At 52.0% G+C, this 18,059-nt stretch overlaps 3 protein-coding genes across 6 annotated transcripts; all 3 read right to left on the bottom strand.

Annotated features, from left to right (window-relative positions):
- Positions 1 to 30: 30 nt before the first annotated feature.
- On the bottom strand, positions 31 to 4,226 carry LOC121202375 (serine/arginine repetitive matrix protein 2). The gene is made up of 5 exons (XM_055511002.1): positions 4,020 to 4,226; positions 3,304 to 3,440; positions 3,012 to 3,262; positions 768 to 2,718; positions 31 to 549 (listed from the first exon to the last, which is right to left on the bottom strand). The coding sequence occupies exons 1-5, from the start codon at positions 4,224 to 4,226 to the stop codon at positions 102 to 104; spliced, it is 2,994 nt and encodes a 997-aa protein (XP_055366977.1). The 3' UTR covers positions 31 to 101.
- Positions 4,227 to 5,316: 1,090 nt separating this feature from the next.
- Positions 5,317 to 7,069, bottom strand: nol12 (nucleolar protein 12). Its single transcript, XM_029158782.3, has 6 exons — positions 6,874 to 7,069; positions 6,395 to 6,500; positions 6,275 to 6,323; positions 6,049 to 6,194; positions 5,857 to 5,951; positions 5,317 to 5,697 (listed from the first exon to the last, which is right to left on the bottom strand). The coding sequence occupies exons 1-6, from the start codon at positions 6,981 to 6,983 to the stop codon at positions 5,499 to 5,501; spliced, it is 705 nt and encodes a 234-aa protein (XP_029014615.1). The 5' UTR covers positions 6,984 to 7,069; the 3' UTR covers positions 5,317 to 5,498.
- Positions 7,070 to 7,186: 117 nt separating this feature from the next.
- Positions 7,187 to 17,819, bottom strand: srebf2 (sterol regulatory element binding transcription factor 2). 4 transcript variants are annotated; one of them, XM_029158488.3, is made up of 20 exons: positions 17,507 to 17,819; positions 14,917 to 15,284; positions 14,642 to 14,834; positions 14,413 to 14,570; positions 14,190 to 14,336; positions 13,808 to 14,089; positions 13,606 to 13,720; positions 13,383 to 13,534; positions 13,105 to 13,309; positions 12,847 to 13,022; positions 12,318 to 12,567; positions 12,047 to 12,216; positions 11,788 to 11,959; positions 11,584 to 11,701; positions 11,397 to 11,506; positions 10,838 to 10,970; positions 10,585 to 10,756; positions 9,952 to 10,128; positions 9,440 to 9,551; positions 7,187 to 9,349 (listed from the first exon to the last, which is right to left on the bottom strand). In XM_029158488.3, exons 1-20 carry the CDS (start codon positions 17,586 to 17,588, stop codon positions 9,135 to 9,137), a joined length of 3,507 nt encoding a protein of 1,168 aa, XP_029014321.1. In that variant the 5' UTR covers positions 17,589 to 17,819; the 3' UTR covers positions 7,187 to 9,134. The 4 variants fall into 4 exon arrangements, with proteins under 4 accessions (XP_029014321.1, XP_029014318.1, XP_029014319.1 ...); XM_029158485.3 differs by having other exon boundaries at positions 14,184 to 14,336; XM_029158486.3 differs by having other exon boundaries at positions 7,187 to 9,352; positions 17,507 to 17,818.
- Positions 17,820 to 18,059: the final 240 nt, after the last annotated feature.

Raw genomic sequence — 18,059 nt, forward strand, 5'->3', positions numbered from 1 at the left:
TAGAACCGTGACGTGGAGGTCTGGCACCGGCTGCTACACCGTCCTCACCGACGCTATCCGCGCTCGCGCCCCCCTCCTCCTCCTCCGGTCCCCTCTTGGTTTCAGTTCAAGAATTCCAGCACATGTCTCAGCAAACCGTAACTGGCAAAGCTGCGTCTGATGAACCGCCTGCGGCTGTAGGTGAGGTTGGAGGCGCAACGAGCCTGCGCGTCCAAGTTCCGCTCCCACGGGACAAACGTAACGAGCAGCCGCGTGTGCGTGAGCGCGTGCGTGGGCGTGGGCGCATCCACGGACACGTGTCCCACGTACCTGCATCCCCTCCGCCCGGCGCCGGTCCTCGTCCGCTGTGCGGCTGCCACACTGCAAAGACACGGGCGACGTGAGCCAAGACCCAGAGCCCCAGACCCAGAGCCCGACTCACAGGGACCACAGATCCGGACCTGCAGGGACGTGGACTGGGCTCCAGACAGGAAGCCGCCGTGGGACCAGTCTCTGTCGGAGTCGAGCGCATCGAGCCGCTCTGTGGACGGGTGTTTGCTCAGCGAGTGGCTGGAACGACAGGAACAGGTTCATGGAGTGTGACCCGATGCTCGGGTCGGCACAGAAGCATTGGGCACTTTTAATTATAAAAGAAAGAGAGTTCCACCAGTTCTCTAGAATCAGCTGCCGTTTAACCCTTATTTAAACGCCATTACCACCTGTTCTTCCCGTAGTTCTCTCCTTAAACCTGTAGATGAATGAATTTACTTTGATCACAGAAGCACAACCTGGCTGGTTTAAAGAGCTCCTGTCTACGAGAGCACAGCTGGCTCTGAGGCCCCACGTGTCCGGGCTCCTCCATCTGATGGATCCTCTTGACCTTTGGCAGGTCGGCCATCGTGGCGTACTCCTCCCTGTTCCGGCCCGTGGACCCGACCGACACCTGGCCGGACTCGGACGACTCCATGGAGCTCTGGGAGGAGGTGTGTCTGCGCATCTGCGTGGGAGGTGACTGAGGGAGCGTCCTGTCCCCGGGAGAAGGGCAGTGTCTGCTGACCCCAGATCTGTACCTGCTGGGGCTCCTCTGCGGTTCTAGTGTGACTCTGCTGCTCTTTGTGGTCTGTCTAGAGGGCGAAGCGCTGCGGGCGGGAGTCGATTCCCTCCACGACCGCGGTGAGTGTTTAGAGTCTGGCTCCGACTCGCTGAAGGGCACTCTCCTGTGGGAGGAACGAACGGCGTCTGCGTTGGTGGCGTGTCTCAGGAGCGAGTAGCCCGGCGCGTCCCTGGGGCCTGTTCTGGGAGGAGAACGGTGTCTGTCAGGCGTCCTGCTGTTCAGGGTTCTGCTTGGTTCTGGTCTGTGCGGTGAACGCGCTTGAGGAGCATCATAGCTTCTCCGCGATGGCAGCAAAGCGTGGCTGTCACGGTTCGTGTTGAGCTCAGACGTGCGCAGCAGAGAAGGAGCTTCGCGGCTCCGTCTGGACGGAGACGAGTTCCGGCCTTCATGACTGCGCACGTTCAACAAGCTGCTGCTGTTTGCTTTTTTGGGTTGGTAACGAGCGGGAGCTTCAAGTCCTCTTCTCCCAGGGGAAGGACTTCGGCTGTTGCTGCCTCTGGTACTGCCCTCCGTCTTACGGAGTATGGATCGACCTGGTGCTTCGTGACTTCTGTCCTGTTCGTATTCCTCATAGTCCTGTCCATTCCTTCCCGCTGAACGTCTCAGCTGGGCCTGACTTTCGATGTCGTAGCCTTCCCTTATTGGAGAACCACAGCGTCCGTAGTGACCGTGTCCATTCAGGGACGTAACCGATTCAGATTGACGCAGGGAGCTTTGGGCGGACGGACCGAAGGTTCTCCGTGGGGGTGAGGATCTGTTGTCAGACACTCTGGGTGGGGAGGAGGTACGAGCGGCGCGTTGGCGGACAGGAGAGGAGCTGCTGCTCTCGGTTTTACGAGGAGACATTTGGCCTGGAGGGTTGTACTCCCTCCTGGAGGGGGGCGAGCTTCTGCGATCACAGCCGCGACTGCTCAAAGATCCACTGGCTTCTGTTCGCCTCAAAGCACTCCTAAAGTCAGAAACCATGCCGGACTGGGACTTGACGGAACCAGCGAAGGCTTTAAAGTTCCGTGGCAGAGTTCCTGACTCCACGCATCGGGTGCTTTGCAGTGAGCTCCTTCCTGGCTCCGCCCCTTTGAACTTCCCTCCATCATCGAAGCCGTGCCTGCTGAGGGAGGCCGTCGACTCGCTGCGTCTGAACGCTAAGCTTCCACGGGAGGGGGAAGAAGATCGAGACTGCAGAGCTGAGCTTTGCCTCGAGGCCTCGAAGCGTCCCGGCTGGTGGGAAGAAGACCAGGTTCCTTGAGCTCCTGGACTGTTGAACCTTTTTCGGGTGTTTGAGGCAAGTGACTCAGCGATCTTAAAAGGGGTCGGGCTTGGTGAGCGGGGGCCGACTTGGGCTTCGACTTCAACTGCGACTTCATAAGGGTCAGGAGGAAGGATCTCCAGCGGCAGGTCCTCGTCCAGGTTGTCCGGGACCTGCCTTTCAGACGCCACGCCGAGGTTGGGGTTCCTGAAGGGGATGGTGTCTTTGGGCTCTACACTTCTGTGGCTGAAGATGGGATGTCCTCTCTCAAAATGGCGGAAAGGAGCAGGCGGGCTGCTGTCACGGAGCGAACGGGCCCCCGCTGCCCTCCCCAGGGAGAAGTAGCCACTTTCACGCCTCGGACGATCGTCTCGTAATCCTGGATCCATGAAGAAGAGAAACAGGAGAAGTCAACACCAGACATCAACTGACGGAGGTTAACACAAAACGAGCAGATTGAATTACTGATAATTGCTGTGAGTCACCTCAGGCTGTGACATGAAACAGTATGAACAAGTACTGAACACCTCGAGCTGTAACTGGAGACGGAGTGGTTCTGGCTTTACAAAAGGCGGTTCTGTGTCTTTTCTCTGCCACCTACTGCGGTTCTGTTCGTCTTTTCCAACATAAAACAACTGGCAGCACAAACACAAGGTGTTAGGGCTTGTTTACCTGAGCGCCGGCTCAAGTCGTCTCGGCTCCGGGACTCCTCCATCCAGGCCCGAGGGGTGGGCCGGTGGGGCGGTGGGTCCAGCCGGGTCATGTCCAGTGTGCTTGAGCGGCGACGGGTCGGCAGGTCGTCGTCCTCGGCGCTGACGGAGTCACTCTGGTCCCGACAGCTACAGGGAAGAATGGCGACGGTAGAGAGGTGACAGATGGGGCGAGTCGGGAGCGAGGGAGGAGGAGAGAACGAGACCAGCGACCTGGATGCGTGGGAACCTCCGAAGCAGCGACGCTCACTGACCTGTCTGTGCTGTCGTCGTCCCAGATAAAAAGCTCGCAGTCGGCGCTCAGGATGCACAAGGAGCCCGGCCCGTTCCCCAGATGGCCTCCGATGACATCACAGTAGCTGCTCACCACGGACGGCGCGTCCGAGTCGTCCTGGTAGCGCAGAGAACATCAGCTGTCAGACGGAAGCACCCTCTGGGTCTGGAGCCACGTCCTGAAGGCAGGCTGAGCTGAACGTCCTCTCTGACACATCCTCCGTCAAGGTCACGCCTCTGTAACGCGACCGGACCCGTGGCTTTCCTCATTAACTTTTCATCGCCTTTTTCCTGCCATAAACTGCGTCCTGAAACCGAAGCGTTTGTCTGCTCACGTCTCCTCCTGGAACCAGCTGCTACATTCTGACCGTGGATCCACCCCAAATCTAAAGGTTTGCCGTCACTGGGACTCAGGCGTCCGTCGCCAGAGACACACAAATGAGCAGCGTTGACTTTACGGCTGCGTCTCAGGCCGAGCGCTCTGTTCGCAGTAAGTGATCCAGTCATTAATTAGTAACGGCGGCGGCTGCCGGCACCCTGCTCCTCACCGGTACCGCTCCTCCTCGCTCTCTGAGCTCCTGATATCATCCTGCTTGGACCAGCAGATAGGAGCTGATCAACCATGACTGCTTTAATGACGTAACGGACTCGAGCATCGTTCTCGCTGACCCCTCATGGCTGCGTTGGCATTTCCTACCTTGCTGCTGGCCTCTCTTTCCTCTGCCTGCGCTGGGACCGGCGTTAACAGCCCCCCCTTCAGCCCCGTCCCAGCCGCTGCTGTGGGTTTCTGCTGTGATGCCTCTGCGTGCAGGTGCTGCTGTCGCAGGCAGTCGTGGCAGCGGGAGCGGTCGAAGATGTTGGGCTGGAACTTGGGGCAGACGGGCTGGTTGTCGGACTGGGGCATGGTGGATGTGGACCTGCCTTCTCATTGTGTCCCACAGAGAACTACAAAACAGCAAACACTGCATGATTTGAACACTTCCATATGAATCATTATTAAAGGGGAGTCGTTGGATGCAGAGCAGCTTTTACCATCAAGTTTGAGCATTTTAGGTCTGTTGAGGGTTTAAATTAATGCAGACAGGAGTAAATACAGAGCAGCTCTGCAACCAGACACGACGCCAGGGGACCCAGAGGTCAACACTTCAATTAAATGAAGCACATGACCTCAAAGTAATCACAAGTGCAAAGTTAAACGCCACGACGCGTCCTTCTGGTTCTTCTGCCCTCGGGTCTGAGCAGGTGAGAATCTGCCCCAGAGGACGAGACGCTGCATCCAGTGAGAGCTGGTAAAGCTCACCACAGAGCAGTGGGGCTGCACCGCACTGTAATCTGACAGCTTTTACAAGAACCGCAGCCTCCAATAAAACACGACTCAGCCTATTAAGACAGTAGCAAGTGAAAACGGTACCTGACGAGAACGGCTCCCAGCGTCTGCCCTACTCCCAGCGTGTCCTTAGGAGCCGGAGGGTGATGCGTCCATCAGACCCCCGCAGGCTCACGCTTCCTCCTCTTCCTCACGCTCCCTCTGCTCTGGAGCAGCTAAACGCTCACATCCCATTGGCTGCTGCCACAATGATGACTGAACCGGGGCACCTGCAGCCGCCATGTTAACAAGGAGACCCTGAAGAGCCAGTGGCCTATCGAGCCGCTGTATTAAATATCATGGGCTTTAGAAAGCGAAATGCAACGCTCATGGTAGTGACAGCTGGTGAACGCTGGCTCAGGTTAACGTAAATAAATAAAGGCCGGTGAGGTGGAGGAGGCATTGGGGGGTTACATACATTAAAAGCAGTTTGTATGTTAACCGTGAAGAGAAACAGCGGCTGGTTCTGCTCTGCAGTGACACAGGTATCACTGAGCTGCGAGGAAACGGAGCCAAGGGTCGATTTCCTGGAGGATGTTGTCAACAGCATCAGTTTTCCTATTAAACAATAGGCCACACAGGCACAAATTCCTCACCGGGACGGCAGAAATAACACCAGGTGACTTAGTAGCAGGATCAATCTCTCGTTTATTCAGAAATTAAAGTTTGAATATAAAAACATGACCAAGCCATTTGGCTCTAGAGAAAAATGTACAAATACGCATTCCCAAACGTCCAACACGGAGAAGCTTAAATACTCCAGCTTCTTCTTCAGATGTTCCAGTCTCTTCACAGTTCACACACATGACTTCAGTCCCGGTGATGCTGCTCCCTCTTCCCTGTCTGCCGTCGCCGGTGCCTCTTGCTCGACTTGCTGGCTTTGCTTTTACCCTCTGTCACGTTCGCACTCTTGTCTGCCCGATGGCCTCGCTCCGCTCGTCTGTCCTGCTTCCCTTTCCTCCTCCGCTTGCTGGTGTAGGTGCTGAGCGTCGCTGTCAAGGAGCGGATCCTGCAGCAGCGGGGTAAGAGATGCACAGAGAAACACAGCGTGGGTGAGAGGATGCGTGGAGCGACAAACATCTGAGGACAGCTGAGTCCACAGTGAGGCTGGAATAGAAGCCAGCTGGAAACCAATGCTGAAAGACAGGATGCTACATGATGGACTTACTTTTTATTCATGAAGGAATTCCCAGCTTTTCTTGGCAATGCAGCAGTTTTCTCCTCCTCCTCTCCATTTTCTTCCCCATCACTCTCCTCATTAGCCTGGAAAGCAAACATTCCAGAAGTTGATAAGCAGTAAAATCATCACTTACATGCAACAACCACACAAAGGAGTCATTTTGAGTCGGTAACTGCTTACCTGAGTCGCTGGTCCAAGAATGTGAGCCCCTGTGAGGTCAAGGTCACTGATGGTTGTCACGGTGACCGTGTGGTTGGGGTGATCGTACTGTACGGACTCTGTTGTGCTGGTGATCACGTTTTCCAAATCGTCATCTTCTGCATCCTCTGAAACATAGAATCGATGTTGTTGTAAACTACCAGGACGGCGTCATCCTGATCTGTAGGATGAGGTGTGACTGACTCACCCAGGGCTTCTTTCCTCTCCTTCAGCATCTTCATGTATTCCTTTCGCCTCTGAAATGAGACATTGACATTAAACCCTCTGACTAAGAGCTCATGCAGCTCCTTGCTCTTACTGAACTCACCTCTTCCCGGACTTTCGTCTGTTCTTCTTTAATTTTCTTCCGGAGTTCTGCCACTGCTGCTTTCCTCCGTTCGACCTTGCGCTTATGGAAACCAGTGAGATATTCCCTGACGGGCATTAGAGAAAGCCCGAGGTCACATCGGTTTGAAGCTCCGTACATTCGCTACACAAAAGTCTTCTGCACTGCATAAATATTACAAGTTATGTTTGCAAAGCTCAGAGTTTATTTCACTATTGAAACTAAACAAATGAAGTTACAGTGCACATTCATATAAATGAACAGCATCACTCTTTATCACGTTACTAATAATCAACCCGTTTCTAGAATGACAGAAAACAAGTGTGATGTTACTGTACTTTATCGTCCTTTTATCTATCAAGGATAAACTAATGACAGTCTGTAGACTTTTAATGAACACATGACACAGACAAGCTAACCCAATGCTAACCGGAGGCCGATGCAGATTACCGTTAACTTACTGTCTGTCTTTGTCGTCAAACATCACAACACACTTGTTTTCTCGTTTCTTGGATCCTGGCTTGAATTTGGCATTTTTGGACACACCGTTATGTTTTTTCGAGTTTTTCATATTGCACGTGTGTTTACGCTACTTTACTTCCGACGATTCTGGTCGATGCACGGCTTTAAAATTCCGACTAGAAAACGCCGCATCGCAGTCTGAAACGTTCCGCCTGTGGTACCTGCAGGCTTTTATGATTCCTTCCGATTTATCGATTTCAGTGCACGCACACATTAATAGAAACTTGTATAAACACAAAAAACAACAAATCATCCAAAACCACCATTTTATTATAAAACAAAAAATGAACACATACATTTAGATAATAAAACACAAGGGGAACAAAAAAAAACTTGTAACAATTATACAATAAGTAAAACCTGGAAACTGCAGCAGCTGGTTGAGGGCTGCTTTAGGCATCATGTCCAGTAAAATAAATCCAAACTGATGTAGGTGTTGACTGAACTCTTACATTTTAATTTGCCAACTTAAACGATGTGTTGACCTGGGAGACAGAACATACAAAGCTTAAACTGGGGCTTAAAACTTACCCTAGATCTTCCCAGTGGAGGTTCCTGACTTCTGATACATAAAACAATGACCCTCTTCCCTTCCCATCCTAAATGCATTTATGTTCACGTTAAACAACCATTAAATAAGACCATCAGAGCGCAGATATGGACCTGACAAGTGCTGCATCATTTATACATCGACAGAAAAAAAGAGAAAGAGGCAACTTTGCCATCACTCTGAACATGATGAAACATAAAACATTTTTACATGACATAAAGGCCATTTGCTTGAGAGCTTTATATCATTTGTGAACATTGCAAACAAATAAAATCCCTCACTTTTATCAGCATGTTCACAGCATTTCAATCAATTTTCACACCTCAAAGTGATTAAGCACTAAAACCTTCAGAGCCACTATTCTGCCTGAACCTTTTAGGGCGACCACCTGTTGATATAACAAATTAACATCAGCCAAAACTGCAGCTGAAAGCCAGGAAGCAAAGCTGCATGAGTACAGAGTCTGCGTTTTGGTGGCTTTTCGCTTTCAGGAGATGAGACCTCAACTTAAAACTAGAGAACACGTGTTACAGTGGTGTCTGACGTGCGTCTCCTCTCAGGCCGCAGATACAAACCTCTGTTAAACCTACATGTCTTTCTATGTACAACCTATTTACAATCACGCTGTGTATGAGAGTGTGTGTGTGTGTGTGTGTGTGTGTGTGTTTGGCTTTTTAAGCTGTGGAGACCTTCCAAAAGCAGAACAGGCTCAGCAAGCACGCAGCTAAATGAACATCTGATAAACTGTGAGTCCTTCAGCCCAGCACAGTGTTGAAGGATGCTGTGCTGAAGGATGCAGTGCTGAAGGTTCATCCCTAGACTTTTTGCCGACATCAGTGTGAGGCTGATCTGCCGTTTGGTTTCCACATCACATGATCAGAAGAGGGTAAAATCCTTAACATTACAAAAACGGGACCACACCTCTGCCTTTCAGTGCGTGGCTGGTTTTTTCCCTCCAATACTCACACACAACCCCATTCGAACACTTTCCCTATCAGTTTAAAGATCCTGCTTTTTCTCAAATTTAAGTCATATTCTACTAAGAAACCTTTGCTGCATTCTTGAATTGACGTCACCTCGGCCAACTGACTGGAGCTCAGCTATGCTGGCTCGCTCCTCGACGCTGGCACTGTAGTGTGTATGAGGTAGATAAGAAGAGACACTACTTCAAAGCGCGCTTGTCTACGAGTCCTTGGTCCGTCCTGTTTCAGGGCTGAGCCTTCTGGACCTGCTGTCTGCTCGTGAACGCGCCGAGGCTCTTAACTGAAGCAGGCAGGTTCAACATTACACAGCTTTTATAACTCATTGCAGCGTCCTAATGATCGTACAGCTCAGTGTCTGACTAATGAATGAACAGCTGCAGGGAAGCTTGATTATGGTTTGTTTTTCCTTTGAGACCTATTTAACAGACTTCAGCTCGCTTTGTAAAACTGTTCCGTGAGTCTGTCGGCTAATTCATGGTTCCTCTCCTGACCAGAAGGTGGCATGATCGGGCCACAACCATGTAACTAAGCATTCAAAGCAAAAGGAAAGAAAAGTGAAGGTTATTTAGCCACTGTATAAAATAAAGAGGGGCATGAATGTGTGGTGTAAATCTAGTTTCAGTTACTGTGTTGGTGAAGTGTGGCTCTGATCTGTTTGTGTGTGAGATCAGGAGGCTGCGATGGTGGTGCCCCCGCTGAGGCGCAGCAGGATCTGTTGGCAGTCCTGCAGCGAGCGCCGGTCTCCCACGCGCTCCAGGGTGCGCTTGGCCTCAGCCAGCAGGCGGGCGCGGTGTCCGGGTGGGGTCAGCAGGGGCATGGGCAGGTGGCGGCAGGCCAGCAGGATGGCGTGAGCCCTCTCCCTCTCGCCTAGAACACACTCACCTTCTGACAGCAGGACAAAGAGAGAGGGCGAGTTAGTCTGTGATGCTGCTGGCGTGTCTCCAACCTGAACTAGTCGGACTCATCCTTTACCGGCTGTGTAGGAGCTGTGAGTTCTGCGGCGGAGGTTGTGCTCCAGGAGCTGGTGTGTCCTGGTTGGACTGGCTCCAGCCATTAGCCTCACCGTGGTCTCATGAAGAAACACCTGCAGAAACAGAAACAACCACCTGAGCTACAATGGAGCACAAAGACTCAGATCTACGGGAACCACTGTTCCTTCAGTGGAGGCGTTTCATGTGATAAATGACATGTAACAAGCCGCCAGCTACAGAAACGACTGCTGCAGTAGATCAGCACGACTGATGACACAATAAAGTGAGGTGATATTTGTGCAGCTGTTCAGAGTGAGAGTCCTTCACTTCCAAGGCTCAGGCAATAAATGCAGAATTATGCATATGATTAACAGCTGATTTACAGCCCCATCATCAGCAAGCAGCAATAAAAACTATAAAAACCTCGAAGCTTGTTAGAGTTTAACAAACCTGGGGAACCTTCTTTTCAGTGTTTCATCACTGCTCTGGTTGTTGAGCTCATTGCTCGTGTACCTTGTGTTGAGCCTGTCTGTAGCACTGCGTGAGCTTTCTGAGTGCGCTGAGGTCCCTCTGGAACCCAGCCAACTGGGGTCCAGGAGCCGGGCCAGGTTCTCCATTACTGCTGCCTCCTCGCTGCCATAAACTGGTCCTCAAGGTCAGCAGCAGATCACACAGCAGGAGCTCCACACCCTTCGAGGAGAGACAAAGATTAAACTGATGATTTGGACATTTACTAAAGAAAAAATTATTTGAGACTGTGGCTGATTCAGTGAGATGACAATGGGTGACATAAATGTGCCAGAGCAACCACAACCAGCCACCATCATTACTACAGCGTCTTGCCCAACATGCACATGGGCCAGAAATCGAGTGTTAGAAGCTTCAGTGCAGCGGTGGGGTGTGTAGCGGGGGCGTGCAGACTGGGGAGGCCTCTGTGCTGCACTGCAGACACATTGCACTCGGCTTCAGGATCATGCAATGCAACTACAATGCACCGCAGCCACCTCCTGCCACCCACACGGCGCGCACACACAGCCCCACGTATGAGAATGATCGCGTAAGCAACGACAGCGTTCAGGTGAACAGAGCATCCTCTGGTCCCATTATGAGTTTAAAAGGCCGAGCGGAGGAGTCTTTGTAGTTTACCTTGTTGAGCCAGTTCCCGGACTGGGCGAGCGGCACAGAGATGCTGGAGCACAGGTAGCTGCTGCCTCTGTCACAGAGCGACAGGCAGGCAGCTGCTCCTTCTCCCTTCAGAGGAGACACACTCATCTGAACCGCTTTGCACAGCAGCAGCACAGCTTTGGGCAGAGGGTGGCTGCAACACGAGAGCACGGCTCATTGTTAAAATCCAGGACAGATGTGTTGCCTTTACTGACGAAGGCTTCCTTTTACTTACTCCAGCGTGTGTAGAGCCCTTGGCATCCGCTCTGCATCCACTAACAGCGGCCTCACCGCAGCATCGTTGCCCTGCAGCCAGTGCACAGCAGCCTTCAGCACCACAGCCCACCAGCGACTCACCGGGTCTCCCACTAGCAGGACGAGAGAGGGATGAAGCTCTAACAGTCGGGCTAACGTGCTTTAGGACATAATGTGATGTTAAGACTCTGGTGTCATTGTAAAAACCTTGTTATCTAATTCTTAGAGCCCAACTTGGTTCAGGATGAACCAAGACAGAATTGAAAAAGGAAACTGCTACTTATTGTCATGAAAGAACATGATCATGAAAGAAGTGTTATGTGTGATAATCTAATAAAAGCCGACCACAGGAGACAAAGGACTGAACAGTAAGTGCACAGCAAATGGAGCAAATATGATCTAATCACGTTGGCAGTAACAGCACAGATGGTCATCTCTGATGATTAACCCGAAAACACGCTTCCATTCCCCACAGAAACCTCTGGCTTGTTTGTCCCTGTAAGCAGAAGGGACGGGTTTTTCTCTACACGCTCACATACCTGGTGTGGTGCTGTGACTGAGAGTAGTGGAGAAGGGAGGCGGAGGGGAAGGTGAGTCCTCTGTGCAGCTGTTCAACAACTGGAGAAACTCCAAGACACTGGAAAACTCCCTGAAAATCACAGAGCAGGAAACAGATTAAAACCCGCGATGTCACAGCAGCGGAGCACGGCGTGGCCCCTGACTCACCCAGACTCGAGCTTGCGTTTGTCTGCTTCAGAGTCGCTCTGTGGCTGGATGAGCGTGTGAACAGCTCTCTCCAGCAGCTTCCTGCAGAAGCAGCGATGCAGCTGGGCAACAGGGTCAACTGGCAAAGACCAAGAGAAGGCAACAGGGTTAGCGCTGATCTAAACAAAGTCAAACAACAAATGACAAACAACTTTAACCACTTACCCGAGTTTCTCTGAGACGTGTAAACACAGTCGCTGCTCTCTGACTTCACAGACCAGTCGCAGCTCAGGAAGAACTGCCGGCCCAGGGGAGTGAAGAGCCAGCGCAGACAGTCAGGGATCGGCTTGGTCTCAGAGAGGCTGGCCACACCCTCTGCACAGCTCAACAGGTAACCCTGGAAGGATGAAGAGTGTGTGTGTGAACGAAATTAGGTCTGACTGAAAGAAAGCTCCTATGATCTAAACAAGCGTGAGAGCCGTACAGGCAGACAGGACAGGTGGTGGCCCAGCACAGTGCGTAGGGCCACTGCCGCAGTGACGTAGATCTCGGTGAGCTGGGAGGCGGCCATCTTGCCCCGGGCGCTCTCGCTGAGGTTGACCGCGCTCAGAGAAACAGACAAAGCCCACAGGCTGCTACACTGAGGCAGCTTTCCTACAGAGAACAGGAAAAACTCCATCACTGAGCTCAGCTCATCCCCAGATTTATCAGAAGCTGTCCGACGCTGACACTTCAGGATTATTCAGCATTTTAACCTGTGAGCTGCAGCTGGCTCAGCCGGTGGTACACCAGTGCTGCATCCCTTGCGCTGGTCTTGGCCTCCTCCCCCTCGTGCTTTCCTCTGACCTGGTGAACCAGCCAACCCAAAGGAACGGGGCGATGCAGGCAGTAGCGGATCAGGTTCCACGTCAGGGAGCAGACCAGGTCCAGATTGGTTGACGGGAGAGCTCTGGTCAAGACGGACAAGCAGGTCTCCAGACTGGCCAGTGCTGATGTGTAATCTCCCTGCAGGAGAAACAGTGAGCTGCTCATTATCCAGTGAAGCCCGAGAGGAACGATGGAAGAGCCGTGACCTGGAGCTGAAAACAATCTGAAAGCACTAAAAATAAACCCACACAGGAAACAGACAGTCTGAACTGAGACATCAAAACAAAGTGAGTGAGGAGAGAGACGAGGTGAGAAACCATCAAATCGAAAACGAGGAGGAACATTTCAATCCAGCATCCACACAGAGCTCATTTATTATGTAACTGAACCCTTTCCCATGACTCCATCTCTTCTCACCCTTTTGAGATGCAGGTCGGCTTGTTTGCGGTGTCTCCAGAACGACACAGACTTGGGCGAGTGGAGGGGCGTGACGGGCTCCCACAGGTACAGCACCCTGACGCAGCCCCACACGGCTCCCACTCCGCTCAGCACCCACACCATCACCCAGGGCAGCAGGCAGCGCAGCCACGACGCTGCAGGAGGCAGGAGGCAGGAGGCGGCGTCAGTACTGCCATACACAACCACAGAGCACTGCTGAACACGAGGCACGCTCACCAAAATCATGCGTGTGGTTTGGGAACCCAAAGAGCATTCTAGACGGCCCATGACCCGTGGACAAGCTGGGACTCCCTGAGGCATCAGAACCCAACAACGACGGCAGCGGGTTCAGGGAGAGGCAGAAGAAGGTCAGCGCGCAGAGAAGCAGCCGAGAGCGATCCATCACTCCCACCGAGGACGGGGAGTTGGGTTCACTCTTCACCTGAGACAGACACGGACGTCAGGCTCGTCTCCTGATGAGTTCACTACTAGTGTGATAAGAACTTAAGCTTCACCTGATCGTGATCCAGTAAGGGGCTGCCCGGTTCTGAGTCCACGCAGTAAGGGGAGAACTGGTGAGGGGAACTGGAACCAGAGTCAGAGGCTGGAGGGGACATCATGACCACCTCCTGTTTGAGCTCCACGTCTTCAGACATCATCGCTGGCTCTGAGACAACGAGAGAAACATTCAGACCCCGGGTTTCCACAGACGATGCCCCGCATGCGTCCAACACTCACTGTTCTTCTGGTTCGCCATCTTAAGAGTCATGTTCTCCTGTCGCAGCTTGTGGTTGACTTGTTGCAGGTATTTGATGTAGTCAATGGCTTTTTTCAACACTCCTGATTTGTGCATCTGGGAGGAAGGAGCATGTAAATGTGAGGATCAGACTATAAACACAGTTCAGGGTCAAGTCCACGCTTCACTGTTAAACACACTGACCTTGGCGTCGCTGCCCATAACCAGGTCTCTGAGCTCCACAATCTTGTCGTTGATGGAGGAGCGATACCTCTTCTCGATGATGTTGTGGGTGGTCCTCCTCTCGCCCTCCTTCACCACTCCACCCGGGCCCACTCCTCCTGCCATCACCGGGCTCTGCTCCATGCTTGGCCGGGCTGCCGTGGTGCAGTGGGTGGAGCCCGGCTGGAGCTGCTTGATTGGCAGCTTGTCTCCTCCTCCCATCATGACGGGGACGGTGGTCAGGATGTTGCTGCTCATCAGCGTCTGGAGGGGAAAGCAGCAATGATGGCAGAAGCTGTCACCCAGCAGCGGCCCAGCCTATAGGCGGCCCAGTAAGGCTTGAATGACAGCTCCGTACCGGCACCTGCAGAGCCGTGCTCTGGATGGGCGTGGTCAGCGTGGTGATGCCCGCCGGGCTCTGCATGGTGGACAGAACCTGAGTGCCATCAGGTTTGAGTGTTGTGAGAACCAGTGAGTCTGTCTTCAGAATCTGAGGCTGCTGGACCAGAACCTGGTGGAGGACGTTGACAAAGCTCAGCTCAGCTTCCAATCTTCTGCTTCGTGAAACTGAAACTGCAGGTACTCACAGGAACTTGCTGCACCTGCTGTTGCATGGCGTGGACCGTGGGCGCAGTGGACAGAGTCTGGATGGTCTGACCCGTTGGAGTCAGAACGCGCTGATGCTGAATGGTCACTGGCTGCAGCTGTGGTGAGGTCATGATGCTCTGCATCTGTGGCTGTAGGACTGAGAGCAGCAGACGGTGACACATTCTGCCATGTGAAGCAGTGAGACAACTGTCTATTCCCTCCTCTCACCTTGGAAGCCGGGAGCAGGACTCTGGTGGCAGATGACGGGATTCTGGATGAAACGCGACTGCCCGCCGTTGGATGCAATCATCACAGTTTGGGCCCCCTGAGTCTGTATGGGCAGCGGTGTCTGGCTGTGGGTCTGAACCAGAGTTTGCACTGGGAAGCTCTGGGTCTGCATGGGGATCCCCTGTGTGTGCATCTGCAGTTGAGTAGAACAATTCCCAGAGTTTTGTTCCAGTCTGGGTTGGACACTGGAACACTGAATATGTAATGTTCCATACCTGGATGGTGGGCTGGGCCACCTGCTGGGGCTGAGGCTGGATGGGCTGGACCACCTGAGGCCGTGGTTGAAGAAGTGGAGGGCTGCGGGTCACCTGCTGCTGGACTGAGGGGCTTGTGGTGGAGGCGGGGGTCTGTGCAGGAGTGAGGGGAGGGGTGAGGGGTATGGACTGGGGAGAAAACGTCTGCGAGATGGCAAGACTATTGTTGGTGCTTGGATAAGCGACGGGGGCTGGCGTCTGGGGGGTCTGGATGGCAGGATGAGGGGGGGTGCTGGAGCAGCCGGTCTGTACTGAGCCCACTGACTTCATCTGGTCCTCGAACAAGTCTGGGAAGTCCCCCACCTGGTTGCTGACGAACTGCAGCATCTCTGAGATGGAGAAATAAACATTCAAAGAGAAGAAGATTAATGAATTTAGACATTGTAACTGATGAGTTACATTATAGCGGGAGCGGAAGTGTGTCACTGGGTAAAACCTGTAAAAACCTGAAAATCTATTGCAACATCTCTGGTCATAAAACCTGACTCAGAGCTGATGGCCTTCAAAACGCCAGCCTTGAAAAGTATGTGACCCTGAGACAAAAGCAGCAGGGTGAAAGAACGTGTAGATAAAAGGTGAAGGAAGGTGAGTGAAAAGATGGGTTCCTGCAGCAAAATGAATGCAGGCATTCACCAAAGACAATAAGAACACAGAAATCCCTTAATATGCTTGAACCAGACCAATGATGAGGCCTTTGATTGAAGCTGTAGGTTTAAGGGATGGAATTCCGGCTGCTAAGTCGTCTTATTGGAAGATGTGGTGTTTATTACTGAAATTACACACATCAGTTGAAATATTCTTTTTATTATCCAGTTATTAGTGTTATGTAGGAACAGCAGGATGCAGTCCTTCACCTCTTCCTGTCTTACATCATTACACGTCTCTACTATTAAGTGATTTGAGCAGCACATGACAGACAGGACAAAGCAGCTCTGAGCCCCCACAGCTCCAGACAAGCTGACACAAATGGTAACTCCATCAGATCAGGGGGGCTGAGAGCGGAGGGACGAGCTTATATAACCAGAGCTGCAGTTGCCAAGGGAATAATTGTGGGCTCTAGTGCACCAGCCCTGACACTGAACACACTAAACAAGCTGCTGCACAGAGACACAAAGAGAAGTTCAAATCCCGAATAAAACAGAGGTGCATCTAAAAGCCAGAGTGCAATCATCTTTACATTCTGAATGTGTGTGACTGAATAGAGTGTGGACAGGCTTCGCTGCCTGTAAATGCATCAGTCGAACTTCCCTCGCATGTTCTGTACGTTTCTATTGGATGCAATGATCAAGTAGAATTACACAACTGTAACCGGGGGCGTGTGTTGTCTGTCCGGCTTCAGGAAGCGTCATCAAAGTTCCTAAAATAAGTTGCAGCTCCTCTTCTATGGCTTCACTGAGCCCTGAAGCCTCTGGATGAAGAGGTTGGTGGAGCTGAGTCCTAAAATCCAGTTTTATCTCACACGGTGACACACACACACACACACACACACACACACACACACACACACACACACACACACACACACACACACACACACACACACACACACACACACACACACACACACACACACACACACACACAGACTTCCCTCAGTTCGGTCCGGTGACTTGGCATTCAGTAAAACTCCACCCTAATGGAAATCTGGTGACTCTGCGCAGGCTGTTGTTCCACCAAAGGCCCCATCCTTTCACCGCCAGCCAAAAGTTTACCTTTGTTTGATCAGGGACTGGGTCAGAGCAGCAGTTTGGACCTGTCTGTGGAGGCCACAAACAATGGCCGCCTTCCAGTTCAGCAGAATATGAGGTAAAAGGACTAAACATCAATCTGAGCCCAAACCTCGATCTCTAAATGACTCAAAATTAAAGTGTGTGACGTCACAGCTTTAAGGCGTATGACACCTCTGCTTTATGGAAACTCTGCCTACACATTCAATTCATTTCCACTGAAGTGGAACGAAACATTAAGAAGAGCTGCCACAAAAAGCACAACATTTATGTTGATAGCATCCTGCTCTCAGAGTCACGTGAACAGATGCTTCTCAGACTACACAAACTGTGCGTGTCAGGAAAAAAACAGCTTCGTCACGTCAGCTTTTACATCTTTGTCTAAAGTGTTGAATTCTAAAGTTCGCTCACGCGAACAAAATGCAGGCGAACAAAACAAAAAAAACAAAAAAAACAAAAGCGACGTGTTATTTATGTGTTCAATAAGTGATAAGTGACAAAACTTCAGGTCAGAGCAGACGTCATGTTCTCAGCACAGGTGGCAACTGAACGTAGCCTCGCCACTGTTTGTGTTTTCTTTGTCGTTTGTCAGTAATCAGTTGAATCACATTTATAATCTGATCACATTCATGAACGGATCGCACTCAGTCCGATCACACCTGTCACCGTCAGCCTCGACCACTTCGCCCGGAGCTCCGCTAGCTCCGCGAAGCGACTCTCACCTACACAAATGAAGTCAGGCGAACTTCGCCTGGCGTTCAGCGAGGCGCCACAGTGAGCAGGAGACGACACCTCGCAGCCGCCTTCATATCACAGCTACTCACCGTCGATGTCTCCCAGGGTGAATTCGTCCCCCAACTCTGCCAGAGTCGGATCCATGTTTTCTATGTATTCTCCGCCGTCCATCCTGTCTGTCAGCAGGTCGCCTCTCCGGATGTCACCGGAGGGTCGAAGGTTATTCCGGGGCGTCCAGTGAGGACTTATCTGGTTATGAGGGTTGTTGTGCTCCCGAATAACCTTAAATCAACACCCGCGCCTCAAAAGAGGCCGACTTCTACGTCGATAAACGAATTCACACCGATTTACGCTTAAGACGTCGCCATCTTGTTTTACGCTCCTTACGTCATTCACAAACACACTCTGTGGCCCAAAGCGCGCTCTGATTGGCCGAAAGCAGGCCGTTGTTGTCATGAGACCAGTCCTCGTCGTCCAATAGGGAGCCTGCGTTTGCCGTGGTCTGATAGTACGTCAGCCATCAGAAGCTTTGGTGTCATTTGAATAAACCGCGCCCCCTGCGTTCACGAGAAGAAGCTCATCAACAAGGAGGCGGCGCGAGGACGCGTTTGCTGCTCGAGGGAAGCTTCCCGTTGTCGACGT

Source organism: Betta splendens, chromosome 8, assembly GCF_900634795.4.
Source record: "Betta splendens chromosome 8, fBetSpl5.4, whole genome shotgun sequence".
NCBI lineage: Eukaryota > Metazoa > Chordata > Actinopteri > Anabantiformes > Osphronemidae > Betta > Betta splendens.